The sequence below is a fragment of the Polyodon spathula genome, chromosome 20, assembly GCF_017654505.1.
Source record: "Polyodon spathula isolate WHYD16114869_AA chromosome 20, ASM1765450v1, whole genome shotgun sequence".
Taxonomy (NCBI): domain Eukaryota; kingdom Metazoa; phylum Chordata; class Actinopteri; order Acipenseriformes; family Polyodontidae; genus Polyodon; species Polyodon spathula.
In genome coordinates this window covers 23307736-23323219 of record NC_054553.1, presented here as the reverse complement: position 1 = coordinate 23323219, position 15484 = coordinate 23307736, and the positions used below count along the sequence as shown (strand labels likewise).

At 36.1% G+C, this 15484-nt stretch overlaps 2 protein-coding genes across 3 annotated transcripts in view; one reads left to right on the top strand and one right to left on the bottom strand.

Annotated features, from left to right (window-relative positions):
* Positions 1 to 1982: 1982 nt before the first annotated feature.
* On the top strand, positions 1983 to 14519 carry LOC121295495. Of its 2 annotated transcripts, XM_041220182.1 has the most exons (6): positions 1983 to 2182; positions 6589 to 6745; positions 8948 to 9119; positions 9718 to 9841; positions 11576 to 11770; positions 12993 to 14519. In XM_041220182.1, the coding sequence occupies exons 1-6, from the start codon at positions 2145 to 2147 to the stop codon at positions 13330 to 13332; spliced, it is 1026 nt and encodes a 341-aa protein (XP_041076116.1). In that variant the 5' UTR covers positions 1983 to 2144; the 3' UTR covers positions 13333 to 14519. The 2 variants fall into 2 exon arrangements, with proteins under 2 accessions (XP_041076116.1, XP_041076117.1); XM_041220183.1 differs by lacking the exon at positions 11576 to 11770.
* Positions 14520 to 14617: 98 nt separating this feature from the next.
* The window catches only part of LOC121295494 (ras-associating and dilute domain-containing protein-like), a 71765-nt gene continuing 70898 nt past the window's right edge, over positions 14618 to 15484 (bottom strand). Inside the window, exon 17 of the mRNA XM_041220180.1 lies at positions 14618 to 15473. The gene's annotated coding sequence lies outside the window, so the exon portion shown is untranslated. The remainder of the gene's footprint in view (positions 15474 to 15484) is intronic.

Below are 15484 nucleotides of genomic sequence, written 5' to 3'. Positions count from 1 at the left end.
GTACATTGTGGACAGTCATAAGAAATACGTAGTATAGACTTAAAAAAAATACAAAACATGTTGAAAACAACAAACCACCAGCTCTGAGAAGTGTGCACCATTGCTGCAATCCTGTTTACTGATGCTTCAGCTGTGAGATTTAATTATGGTATTTTTTTTTTCAATACACTTGCATGAGATTAAGTGGAGATATACGTAAGGCGAGTGCATGAGACAGTTCCTCACACAATTTTCGCTTGACACAGTGTTCAGAAAACCATGACAGTGACCTTAACTAATACTTGCTCGTGTGTTTATCGAATTTTAAACCACATGTGGTTTGTTTTCAAAACGTTGACGCAGATTTTGCAACATATTTTGGACTACAGGTGTTCAAATATTTTAGGAATGGGCGTTACAAAGAAAGTCCAGTTAAAAAAAAAAAAAAAACAAGAAGAAAGTTTGACATTATACTTGCAATGTAGCGGGTATCTGACACACTGTGAGTCGGTTTACATTTTTTTTTTGTTTTAATTGCCTTCCAACCCAATGAGTTTTTTTTTTTTTTGTGGTCACTTAACTATATAAAATGTAAGTAGATATGTCATGAAAATAAGGAGTTTTATATGTCTCATAAAAAAGAACGGTCGATACACTTGATATTAAAATGACGTTGTTAGAAAACGCAGAGACGAATACAGTGCATACAACACAAAGAAGGTTAGAGTAGCAAATACCTTAAAGTTCAAAATTTCTAGCTACTGTACTGCCTGTTTCTGCAATAACTCTGTCTTGGTCTTGTATTGTATTTTAGTACTGACAAATTTGTGAAAATGCTTTCATTATCAAAAGCTATTATATGATATGAGAAAAAATTTATTTCTATAAGTAACTTAGGTTTAACACCAAACCAGGCTTCCACTTTATTCCGGAGTTGTTTTGAAAGCTCCATGGTCTTCATGGAAGTATCTTTGCTTTGAATGCACTATCCAACTGTGGGACCTTACAGAGATCAGTGTATTTAATATGAAATCATGTGAACCACTTTTATTGCAATAAACCTATTGTTTGAATTCTGAAGGCAATTGGTTGCACCTGTGCTTATTTAGGAGTGTCCTAGCAAAGGGGGTGAATACTAATCTAATGAAGACTTTTCAGGTTTTTATTTTTAATTGATTTGTTTTTTCACTCCCCCCCTCAATTTGTTCACACATGGAAAGTGTTGAGTAGGTTGTGCAAATAAAAGGGGGAAAAAAAATCCCATTTCAATGCATCATGATTTCAGGTTGTAACACAACAAACTGGGAAAACGCCCAAGGGGGTGAATACTTAGTATAGGCACTGTGTGTATATATAAGTTACCCATCTGTGTCGAATTATTTATTTTTTGACATTGGTCCAAATACGTAAACAAAGCCAATAAAAAAATTAAAACATTTTTAAAAAGTATTTTGATTGGCACATTGCCTGTAATGTTGTGTGTTACAAGTAAATTAGTACACATACAGTTATACATAAAAGGGTATTCACGTAAACGTTTTGAAAACATACAAACAAACAAACAAACAGACAAATGACGAAATGTTGGTTTGTTTGGGCTCACTTGAACTTGTGGCAGTTTGTGTGTGTGTGTGTGTGTGTGTGTTTTTAGGCCGCTGCACAGGTCTTCGTACATCCTGTCTCCTGTGAGTCTCTGAAGTCCTTTTTTTGCTAGTTTTTTTTTTTTTTTTGACGTGTCTGACGAGTAGTACGGTATTTCGATTATATTTTAACTGCGAGCAAGCAACTGCACACATAGCCATTTGGCAGAAGAAATATTCTTATAACATAATGTCTCAAGTGATGTTATTCTAAAATGACATTAAAGAGATTCTTTGCTTTATCATTCAAGCCCATATGGTACCCATGCACTCTTAAAAGACGCTCTTATACGCTAACATTAGCTAGCGTATAATTAACATGTTTGTCTGAGCTTTCCTTAGCGACGCGTCTAGCAACGGACCCCTGAACAGTGTTTTTCGTTTTTCAATACGGATGTGTTCGATTCCATTCAATGGACATTAGTAGTAAGCTCAGATTTAGAAAATTATAATACACTAATTCGGTCATGCTATACATGTCTTAAATGTTGCTATTTTAAGTAACCCCGACTGTGGGATGTGAATATGCCGAAGAAATTAAAGAAATCTAAACCCATGAAAAAGTAAGTATAGCCTGCGGTAATTTTCTGTATTTGAAATGAGTGTTAAACTAAGCCAAGTACGCGTTATTATTATTATTATTATTATTATTATTATTATTATTATTATTATTATTATTATTTATTATTTGACAAATTAAACCATATGTTCCATTTTAGTCGTGTTACACATGGCTTTGCACATGCGTGCTTCATTTTCATGGTTCTTTTAAATTGTTATAATATAATCACCAGGGGCATCGTGTTTATTTGCCTTACTGTTAAAAACGAACCTCTATGAGTGTAAATAAACTAAGCTGTCAACAAGGTCGGTTTGTAATAAGGGGTGCACAGAACACTATGGAAGCATGTAAACAGACCACACGAAGCATTATGTTTTAACATGCAGTATCATTAAGGGATATACATAGGGCTTTACGACCGACTATGCTTACTGTGAAATGATTTACTGATAGGAAATCTAATCTTACCATTTGACTGAGCTCTACCCAGTGCATCATTTGTGAGAGCACCAATAACAAATGTTGACTTATTTCCAATATCTGTGGTGAACTTTTCTCCAGTTGCATTAAATAACTATACCCTCTGGTGGCTGACAAAGTGCTACAACACTATTTTCCATGTTTTAAAGCTTTTACTTACAGATGCATATCTCCATAGAAACCTAACAAACGTCAACTTGGGTGACTGATCAGTCCATTTAGAGTTGAGTAATGAATATATTTGTAGCCTCTTTGTCATTTTAATCACCAGTTAGAAACCTTATCTGTATTCTAAATCATGAAGTGTGAACCTCGATCTTACTGATCATGGTACTAAAGAGGGCAGCACAAGTAAATTAGTTATGATTAACTCATGATCATTATATATGTTTGGCGTCCTTGCTGATATTTTTTTTGTTAGGCATTAGGCATAATACATGGAGGAAATATCCGTGAAATCCAAGTTCTTGTAAACTAATTCAACAGAAGAGATGTGTTAGTTAGACTACACACTATACATTGGACTTAAACATATTTTTATTGGATTTCTGTCTTATCTGGCAAAGGCATGAATGCATGGTGTATGGGGTGATTCATACAGTCTGGAGAACGCATGTTTGCATCCTGGCTGTGCCAAGTTGACAATCTTCACTGGGGATTCCACAGGACCACCTGCAGGGCTGGCCTTTATCCTCCAGAAGCCATCGGCCACAGAGCTCCTGGGTGTAAAGATGAAATATAAACATCTGCACTGGATCTGCTTCTTGCTAAAGTAGAAGGCATGACAACAAAAATGCAATTTTAAAATTGTAGCTAACAAAATAATTCCTTAAATCTCCCTTTTGCAATTCCATTCGCTTCATGTTCACATGTTCTATGTATTTTAATTTGAAAACATGGTATCTGGTACAAACTGTAGGTTACATGAAGCTGTCTGTTTCCATGTCTTTATTCTTGGGTTATCTGGTTGCACTTGAACTTCCTAAGTTATTTCACTTCAGCAGTGTCTCCCGGGTCAAAGCATGTTACTGGCTGTAAGCATGTCAGTCAACAGGGGAAGGAGTTGATTGGTTATTGACAGGAAAGAAGCCAGTGAAGGAACAGTTTCACTCTCAAGACGAAATGACCCAGGAAGTGTAAGAAATATAAAGCATGGCTTGCGTTTTCTTTAACCCAGTGAAATACCAAATCCTGTATTATGTTTTGAAATGAACCTACATGTTTGCTGTAACACATGTTTCTTTCAAAAGTGCACATTTGAGACCTATATAGTTTAATATATGAAAATATTACCTGTACAATTGAAAGCAAATGTAAAACATTAGTGGTGTTTATGTAATTATTTTGTTAGCTAAGACTAAGCTACAGAAACTAGCCTTACACATTGTTTCATTCCTCCTCCTTATATCTCAGTACTTGGTTTTAAATGAGAGCAGGTTCCAAGGCTGAAACTAGTGAATGTGAATCTCTGCACATGCTGGGTTCTGCCTGAAGAGGTCGCTGTAAGACAGAGCTGCAAATAAAGAACCAATTTCCAGCAGTATTGTTCAAACACCCCTTCTCTAGAGCGATTTAAAAATACCACAGGCCTTTTCAGCTGAAAGATTTCTTGTGAAACCATGGGTGTGCCAAACAACTTGATATTTATCAGCAGTAACCGCTACTGTACACACAGAGCTGAATATAAACTATTAGAGCATTTGGATTTCCTGTGTTGAGCGATTGACCCACCCATTTTAGGAATGTTTCATTTTATCTTTTGTTTTTGTTTTTGGGTCAGTTTAATATAATACGGTATCCTGCACCAAAATTGTAATTTGGCAGATTTGTATACAGTTATTTAGTTTGTGGTTCCCATCATATTCCATGCTTTTATAATAGCAATCCCATTTTTATTCATGCTGTTTGTCATTTTGTTTGACTTTACCAGGCTTTTATCAAGCTCCTCTGTGCTTTCAGTCTACTTAGAAGTTTTACTTAGCTTTTACTATGATGTATTAGACTTAAACAGTTGAATATACTACTGCAAGGTACAATTCATTCTAATGGCAATTGTTTTTGACAAGCATAGTGTCCAAATGTACATGCTAAAATAAATCAAGTTTATTATGTTCCCTTAACTGTTTATAATGTTTGCAATAGTTCTTATTGCAATTATTCAAATAAGTGAGAAAATAAAACATCAGCAAAGATGTTAAGAAAAGGTCATTTCAAAGCCTTGGTTACGTGCTATGTAAATTCATGGACAGGGAAACCTGTGCGTAAAACGGACACAAAGAGGTGACAATGGGCTATTCGGGAGAACAGACTTGTTTACAGATTTCCACCCCAACTTCCTTGAAAGAAAGAATCCCATTTCCTCAGGAACAGCAACCGCTTTTCCAGATCAGTGCCATGAAGAGCTTTGCACTGTATTGACATCATTTAGGAGATTTATTACTACCATTGTGTCTAACCCTTTTGTAAAAAAAGTTTAAATGACAAAAAAAGCACTAATCATGGTAACTGCATTACCGAGCTGGACACCATGTGAGTGCGTATGCAGCCTGGACCAGCTGCTGACATGTACGGTGCAGTGAGGTAACAACAATGTCTTCAAATAAAGCACAACTCTCCCGTAAAAGATAGACTTAACTGAGGTTAAACCACAGTGAAAGTGTTATAAATTGGTACAATTTGCAGTAGAAGCACAGTTAGTCTCAATTTGTTACTGCCTCAAGGTACTGTGGCTACAGTGCTGGCCACAGATACTGTAGCTTCTTCATACATTTTCAAGTCATTCTGCAAACACAGAGCAAACGAAACCACATGCATTACCCTCACTTTGTACCATAGAAAAGACGCAGGGTTTGGTTGGTTATTTAATGCTATTTTCATCTTAATGTCATAATGAAATGGCCACTTGCTAGCAAAAACTGTTCCTTTATAACACATTTTCTGCACTTTGAAAAGCTTGATGGCTGAAATTACTAAGGGGAGCAGTGAATTTTGCAGTTAAATATGGTCATTTCATTATGACATTAAGATGAAAATAGCATTAAATAATCAAATCTACTTTTACCATGCTGTGCTTAGACTTCCGATTGGCATCAACGACCTTAGACGAAAAAAAAATCTTATCTCATTATTCCAGACAACAAAGTTTGTTTTTCTAAAAGCCTTTGTGTCTGACTTTTTTTGCGATGAAAAAAGTCCCAGCCAGGGTTATTATCACAGAAGCGCCCCACTGTCCCTGGCAGCTTGGGTCCTTGATTAAAGGATCTGCAAGGGGACCCCTGTACTCTCTCACCCAGATGGGTTTTCTTGTGTCTGGAAGATGAATGGTGCTCCCACCTGCATATCTACACAGGCTCAGTGAATTTAGGTCTATGCATGCAACTGGAAAACATGCATAGGTTTGTACGCCTGTTCTCTTCCATTGAGAATCAAGAAAACAATAGCGGAAAAGTGTAGCTGAGTGTAGAGGAAAGCATGGTATAGCGCAGGCATGCCTAGTAAAGCACAGAAAGATACAGTAAAGTATATTACAAACTATAGCACCACCTACTGGCAGCCTGTATCATTGTAAATTAAATGTATGTTCTGTTTTGGTCAGTTACAGCATGTCACATGTAACTATTGACAAATCACATTCATAAAGAATGACTTCAGTGTACAGTCAGTAAGTGTCCAATATTTCAAAATGAAGTTGTTTTTTGTGCCAGTGACTGACTGACTAATTCAAAGTTTAAATAATTTCTTTTTTTTTTTCAAGATGGTAAAACAAGTTACAAAACCAAAAATAGCCACTTTGGATATTTAATTGAATGTATTTTAAGTGAATGTTGGTGGTTTTATTTTTCATTTTGTTGCTGGAAAGAGAGGTTTTTCTTTACCTTCACTTTAACAATTTCCACTTTGGATTAAAAATGTTCTCAACTTTTACAGAGCTTCTGCCCCTGTGCCTGACCTGACAGAAGAGCCCCAGACAGCACAGGAAAGCCTTAGCAATCCAGCGCCTGGGCAGCCGAGTGACCAGGGAATAATGAAGAAGAAAAAGAAAAAGAAGAAACAGCAGAAATTGACAAAAGAGGAAAAGAAACTGGTCAGTTTTTTAGATGCTATCTCTCAGTAACATGGATATCACAGAAACTCTTTTTACATATCTAGACAATCGCTTACCTAACTAGTGCTTTCTGTATATATGACTTGCGTGTGTTGCACTGGAAATGTACAGTGTGTCTTTAAATCAGAGTGAAGTGGAAAGATTCAGAACTATTTTACTACACCTACAATTACCAGACTAAAGAGGATTTAGTGATCTGGAATAGTCAGGAAACCTTCACCTCTCCCTGGGTGGAATGGGCCTAATTAAGCTGTTAAATATCCTGATTTAATCAAGTTAAATCGCAAGGAACAATGGAAAAGGCTTTAAAATTTGAATGCTCTCTTACTCACGTGCCATTCATCCTCTTTGGTTACAAATCTTTGTTATGTTTCAATTTTCATGACATCTGTGAAACTTCTACAACTGTGCAAGCTTCCATTCTGACAATAACATTATGGTGGACTACTGGAATGTACTGTTAACAACATGCATTGGACCATATTTTCATAAGAACATAAGAACATAAGAACATAAGAAAGGTTACAAACGAGAGGAGGCCATTCGGCCCATCGTGCTTGTTTGGTTGTTAGTAGCTTATTGATCCCAGAATCTCATCAAGCAGCTTCTTGAAGGATCCCAGGGTGTCAGCTTCAACAACATTACTGGGGAGTTGATTCCAGACCCTCACGATTCTCTGTGTAAAAAAAGTGCCTCCTATTTTCTGTTCTGAATGCCCCTCTATCTAATCTCCATTTGTCCTTGTTTCTTTTTTCAGGTCGAAAAAGTCCCTTGGGTCGACATTGTCAATACCTTTTTGTATTTTGAATGCTTGAATTAGGTCGCCACGTAGTCTTCTTTGTTCAAGACTGAACAGATTCAATTCTTTTAGCCTGTCTGCATATGACATGCCTTTTAAGCCTGGAATAATTCTGGTCGCTCTTCTTTGCACTCTTTCTATAGCAGCAATATCTTTTTTATAGCGAGGTGACCAGAACTGAACACAATATTCAAGATGAGGTCTTACTAGTGCATTGTACAGTTTTAACATTACTTCCCTTGACTTAAATTCAACACTTTTCACAATGTATCCGAGCATCTTGTTGGCCTTTTTTATAGTTTCCCCACATTGTCTAGATGAAGACGTTTCTGAGTCAACAAAAACTCCAAGGTCTTTTTCATAGATTCCTTCTCCAATTTCATTATCTCATATTTTCAAAGCGTTTTTGCCAGTCCTTCATTAAGAGAAAATTCCATGTAACGTACAAAACTGAGAAGCTTAAAGGCCATGACTAGTAGCACTTACTTTGATTCTATTTTTTTTTTTTTTTTAAATAAGCTTTTTTTTCTACTTTAAAAAAAATAGGAGTTAATTAAAGACTGGAGTAAATGCTACGAAAATACAGCCCATTGAGTGAAGAAAACATAAGACTTTGTTAAAGGCAGCAATAAACCCAACTAGCATGTCATAATTGTGAGCAGGGAAGCTAGGTGTGAAAGGTGAAACCAATAATCAAATTAGTCTCACTCTCTCACCTTCATCACATTGATGATGCAGCAACCAGAATAACTTCAAACATCATAAAATAGAAGAGAATGTAAAACATCTGTTAAAATTACATATGAAGCTCCATGCACTTTTAAAGGAAAATATGAAGCATTAGTGTGATTATAGCATCATTGTATGATTTTTCTAAATTCAAATCATGCTTTATCATTACAGTACAGTAGAAAACAAGATCCAGTGACATATTTATACAATTCACTATTTCGTGAGATATTCTGTGCTTTGGCATTCCCCAGCAGGAGGTTTATTGCAAAGAGTGAAACAGAAGAAGGCAATAAATATGAATATTGAAGGAACATAACGGAATATCATTAAAGCCAAGGGAATAACATTTGAAGCTATTTTCTGATCATGTAGGTTGAAACAATAATTCATTATTGCAATATTATCAACAATAATTGTTTCTGAAAAAGGATTAGAGCCACTGCTACCAAAAATATTTTCTTCTCTCTTACTGTAAACAATCTACCACCCTTTATTAGGGGGTAAGAACTTTATTTTAAAAAGCGGAAAAACAAACAGCAAAAAATAATGGAGCGGGAGAAACTATGAACCAGGACAAAAAGTCATTATCATCTAACCATGTAATCCATTGCTCTTGTTCCATGTATTTTTTTGTTGTTTTTTTTTTAAAGGCGAAACTGGAGAAAGCCAGCAAGGAATTCCAGTCAAACACTGATGAGTACGAGCGGTTTCTGGATCGGATGGATATGTGGATCAGGGATCACCATCGCCTGGCAATGCAACTCTTCACAGCCTATGATAAGAGTGGGACAGGGACTCTGAGCAGCGAGGATTTTCAGCTGGGTAGACCCAATGCTTTTCCATATCTGGCCCTGCCTGTGCTGGCTCTTCTTGTTTATTATGAGTTGTAGTTTATTGTAGTTTATTATGTGTTGAATGGAGGTTGATGAAAAACTACTATTCTTTTATGATACACCTCATTATACAGGGTTCTGTAAAGAAATCTGTTATGTAATGGCATCTCAGTATTGAGTTGAATGGTAAGATGTTAATCTTTGAACCTTATCGTTTGTGGTTCACGTTCAGTCCTTGCCTTTCCATTCAATTCAATGGGCTGACAATGTGAAAATTTACTGTAGTAAACGTTTATAAGGGTATTGCAGAAATATTTTATCTAATCAGGCAGCAAAACCTATGCTAAACTCACCGGCTTGCTAAATTTGTGGGTGGCCAATGTGCAGAAGTGTGTGCCTGGAAATCATTCTGTCCCCCTGGCAAGCAGGATTCCTGATAGAAATAACAATTTAAATGCATAATTTATAAAAGTATGACTGGATTGCACTGATTGCACAGAGCCAGTCAGTACCATGCAAACAGCAAACTAGTACATGACGGGTATACATTGCAGCTGAATTAACACAAGAACTTTGGTTTCTTGAAGGCATGAAGGACCTGGGTATCCCCTGTGTTGAAGTCCAGCTCCACATCCTGACTAAACTACTTGATCACAACAACAATGGGAGCATAGACTATGTTGAACTTGGCACAGGTCTACAAAAAGCAAGGTCAGTGTTAAAAGTTTAAGGGATATTTGAACCTTTCTTAAAAGATGTTAGCAACGTAGCTAGCTTTTTTGTTTGTTAGGTTTTTTTTTTTGAGTGCCTACTTACAAGACTTGCTCTATCTACTAAAGCTGTTGCTACTTTGCAGACACAACCTGCATTTAGAAGCAGAACTTCAAAGGATGAATGCTTGAGCACAGACAGCCATTTCATGAAGCTGCTAGCATGTTAAATGTGGTGACAGATTCCCTAATCTGTTTCTGCTGATTGACCCTGCAGTGGTTTGGGAGACAACAGATTGATAGTGCTGATGGCTAAAAGACTGCATTCTTGGCTTCCACGTATAGGTGTTTCAGATTGGGTCAAACAGACTGCTTGTTAAAGAGCTACTTTATATACCGTCATTTCATGTATTACCTGATTAACATTGTATAAACAGAGGATACACTAAGAATGATCAGAGTACTATAAGGATGGCGAGTAACCCACAAGCCCCCGAATGGGAGAGCGGGTGTCTAGTCTGTTTATATAACAAGTACAATGTATGGAAAAGAAAAATGTTTAACCCTACATTTAAACAGTTGAATTCAGAGAATTACCTTCCTTCGATCAAATGTCGTCATTTGTAACCATGAGATCCTCCCACTCATTCTGTCGTTTGGATTTAAATGAATGCAAGTCAGACTTAAAAGAAATGCCAGAACTCTCATCACTGGGTAATGCGCGTTCTCTGTCATTCTCTATCACTTAAATCATTATTTCTCAGGCTTACTAATTGTTCAAGCAAAAATGTTTTCGGCTACTTCACTTCTTAAAACTGAATTTCAATTTTAGATACGGCCGCATCTGCAACTGTGGGTTAATAAATGGAAAAATCACACTTGCACTTGGTGGTTGAAAGTCCTTTTAGCTGGAAAATCTAGTAAGCCTGGCAGATAATGATCTCAGCAGAAACTGCTTTATGATAGGGAACACAAAAAACAGGATATCAGATGGGTAATCAAAATGCTGATGACATAATGCATTCCTTTTAAAAGTATGGAAAAACCTGTTAGACTAGTTTCTTTGCCATCGTAATGTTTATTTCCTTTACCATTTTAAAGGTTTTTGCAATCTTTCAGAGTATGTTACTTAAATTCAGTACAAGGCCCTTTTATTTAAAGTTTTACAAATTTGTCAACGGTTTTCTTTACAAGGTGGCCTTTGGATCTTGGGATACCTAAATAGATAATCACCTAAATATGTATCTGTTCACTAGTGCAGGACCACTATGAGTTACTGTAATGGAAACTCTCCAGACTAGTACAATAGTCAATGTGTTACCTGTCTTGGCAGTCACCATTGTGAAAATTGATTCAGGGAAATAAGGACTCAGATCCTGGTTATTAATCTTAAACTACCAACTGTCGGTAGTCTAAGATTATTGATAATTGGTGCCTGTGTCAAGTCTTGTTAGTGTTAATTAAACAGGCACAGCTTTGCAATTGTACAGCTATGGCTAAAAAGGTTACACCACCTACAATTTTAGGATTGAGACATTTCATTCGTCTTTATGAAGCAAAATGACTTCCATAGGGAGATGGAAAAGTGTTGGCAGTAGTTGTAGAGGAGGGCATTGCTGGTAGCTGGTGTTCAAGGAACCTGCAGTGAAAAAAAAGCCACTCCAGGGTCCAAATGGACAATTTAATACAATTAAATAAGGGAAAAATAAAACCTACTGTAATACGCATTGTTAAGGTTCCATGACTCAAAAGCTGCTTCTGCTGATGAGGGAGAGGATCTAGATGAGGAAAATAAGGGAGAGGATGGAACAGAGGGAGAAAGAGACCCCACTGAAGAATCTAAGCCTGTTTTAGAGTGCACTAAAGAGAAGCTGGAGCCGTGTACTGTATGTCAGCTGGGACTCTGGAAACCACTGCAGACAGACAGAAGGTAAAGCGCTGCACGGATACGTAAAACAGCACTGAATCATATGCAAAAACACTGCGAACAAAATAATCCTCTGCAACAAAAAAAGTGTAAGATCCCTGCATTATTTCACAATCAACCTTTTTATAATAACACCAGAAAGAAACAGCTCCATAAAATAATTAAGTTCTTCCTAAAATGTACCAGCTAAGGGTAGTTATTAAATACAGGGCAGTAGTTTTGTTGTGTAATCACTGTTTGGCTTGCATTCACTTCTCTAGTGCTATTTCACATGTACTCAAACACAGAACAGTATTTTTCATTTCAGATGCAGATTTGGGTGTCATTCATGGAATTGGTGTCTTTCACTTGACTTTATATGTTCCCTTAATGCAGATGAGTTCAAAGCATGCAAAAACACCATGCTGAATATTTTCAAACAGTTGCTGCCTGTTGCTAATGTGGGTTTAGTCACACAATCTAGTCAGTTAATCAACTCCTCAACTTCTTGCCCCTGTACCTCATATTGCAGCACTTGTATATAAATAGAGGGTGTGTTTACTCCAGGACAGTTTGACACAGTCGTGGTGAATCAAGATAAATAATGTACCAGGACCAAAAAAAAAAAAAAAAAAAACATATAAATGGCATTATTTTGTTGAAAGAGACCCTTATAAACATGTAAGGCAGTTTTGCAGTTTCCCATCTGTATACTGAACATTTACTGTATATGATTTTAACGTGTTTTATCATACATTTCTACAATTTAAAATCTGTTATACCACATTTTCACTGTGCTTTACTACACGTTGCTAAGCTTTCAATATGGTTTACTGCAGCAAAGTTTTAGAAGTATTTATTTGCATGTATTCTCAGTCAATACTGTATATCCCTTGTTACAATTCACTATGTAGAAATAACCACACAATTCTGTATGCAAATTCGAAATCCGTTCTATCAATATTGCATCGCTAGCAAAATAACCGAGAAGAGAATATATCTGGTTTTGTTACACCCCTCCCATTTCACAATTTACATTTGCTATTACATGATCTATAATCACAATTTAAAACCACAACAATAAGGCATTAATCATCTGAAATACAAAAAAACTAAAAAATTATTAAAGGTTTGTAATCATCCTTGTATTATCTCTAGCTTTTTTTCCTGACAGCTGTACACTAAAGATCCACTGTATGTACTAGACAGTAAACTGCAATTCCATTTCTTTCTTCCCTACATGCAGGTTCCTATTTGTGAAACTATGGCTCATAACTTTCGATAATGTCAAATCCCACCCTGGGCATTTTGAAGAGGTGGTCCGCTCCAGCATCAAAGTGTACGGTTTGATAAAAAGGATTCGAGAGTATGTGGGAATTGAAAGCACAAAGCTGAAGATTTTCAAGGATAAAACGTGTTCCCAGCAGTCTTTTCTTCCTCCAGACCAGTCTCTGGAAGAATGTGGCTTTGTTGGGGGCCCTCGGCAATCTCCTTACCTTGCCACGCTGTACTACGATTATACAGTTGACTTTCACGACAGTCCAATTGTAAACTGTGACCATTACTTTGGCTTTAGAGGGCAGTAAAAGCTTGGAGGTTGTGCTTTTATCCACATCACTTATCTAAAGCAAGACTTCCTTGTTTAAATGTATAGTGTGTGTGAAACTAGTCTGTGCCTAGAACTCTGTTTTGCACAGTTTATCTGACACCATTAACAATGAGTTACAATGCAGTCAACCAAATATTTATTGAATTACCAAAATTCCCTTTCTAACAGTAATTAATACATGCACACTGGTATATCTAATACTTAAGTGGTTTGTTTACAAAAGATAAACCATACTGAAAAGACTTGTAAAAGTCTTACATGCTGCAGTACATCGACACAAACTTGCACATAGTATTGTAAAAGCCATTGAGCACAAGTAATTTTGAGACAACTTTTTCTAGTTGAATGTAACATTTCCAAGCAATGTTCACCTCTAAGCTATTCATGGGTTCTGGAATGTTCCATACTAGCTGCTTGAGAGCTGCATGATTAAGAGAGCACAGCCATGTATTTGTGTGGTCCTCAGGTCTGAGCTAAGCCACACTCTTCACCCTTTATTCTGTGTGAGTGTGTGCTATGACAAGGCAGGCTAATAGCTTAAGGATTAAAGCACCAGCACCCTCTATGTAGCACCTTGGTAGTTATGCATATGGAATGATGACCTTCATGTGCTGGTGCAAGTTGACATCTACTGGCCACTGTTAGAGCTACCTTTGACACACAGGTAGTGTGATAGGCTGTTAGAACCAGCAGTGTGTGTGAGTGTCTTAGCTCTGTGTATGGGGAGCTGTGTCTCCACTTTAAAAGCCTACCTGAAGGTGAATAGGTGAATTGTTTTAAATTATTCAAAAAAAAAAAAAAAAGCTCTTAAATGCTTTGTCGTGCCCATCTTGGCTGCTTCACCTTTCGATAAGTATGTGGAACTGCAATGAGTTTTGTTTGTAGAATAAAGAGAGTGCTGCTTAATAAATATGGTCAAAGCTGTTACCTTTTCAGAGTTTGAGGTTCTGTGTTTTTGCTGAGATGGAAAATTTTACCATAACTATTTTTAACATTACTATAGTCTGGACTCTTTTTTTAATGAATGAATGAATGGGTTGACTTTGCCAGCTGGAAACATAAACATGTTGTTGATTTGAATGACATCACATTATATATCTGTAGTGTGTTATTAAGTTTCCTTTTTATACATATAACAAATGGGGCCCTTGTCACAAAGATTTAACTGTTACTTAAAGAATATTTTGTGTTTTTAAGAACAAAAAAAAGAGACCTGAGTAAGTTTAAATTTGAGCTTTGAAATAAAATTTAACATACCCATATTTATAAATATTCAACAACGCCATTGCATTTATTATACTGAAAAGATAAATGTGGAGTTGTTCAGTTTCTTACAGATATACTTTAGGTATAACAAAATACTTAATATAAATGTTACAAAATCACATATCCATTTTTTTTTTTTAATGGATAAAATAACACTGTCTTACTGGCAACAATAAGCTTTACATTACAATGACAGGCTTGCATTTGATCTGAAGAATAATAACAAAAACATTTAATAAAGATTCACAATATCTTTTAAAAGAAATAAACAGGTTGCATTTTAAATGGTATACTATCGGTAGTTTTTCATTCCATTGTTTTAACTAATCAGGGAATTGAAAACTTATTTTTATAAAACTTAAATCCCAGGTTGTGTAGTTCAAACATTTTCCAAATGTTAAATGTATAGAATTTGTCTAAACTTTAGCTATTGTCAAAGATATGCATGTCAAATAGAGGTCAGCTGTAGTGTTTATGCAATAGAATGTGTACAGTGTAAGGTTATCTACATGTCTATATACACATTTTTGAATACATGTCGTCTCATTCCTATTAATGCTCTAGTAACATCACTCTAATAAAGGTTTTTTTTTTTTTTTTTTTTTAATAGGAATACAAATGTAAAAAACATGTTTAAACCGAAAATTAAAACCTTTAGGAAATAAAATGGAACTTAACATCCCTGATCTCAAAAAACAGGGCTTGAGTGATTACACTTAGGTCTATGGATAAGGAGTTATATTGTAACTGAGTTTGAATAATTTGGCTATGCAGTCAGTACAGAATGTCTCAGGTCTTCAGACTCCAGTAGCTCGCTTGAAACTCAGCAGTTCTGCAAAGGCGATTTCACGTCTGTAAGTTGA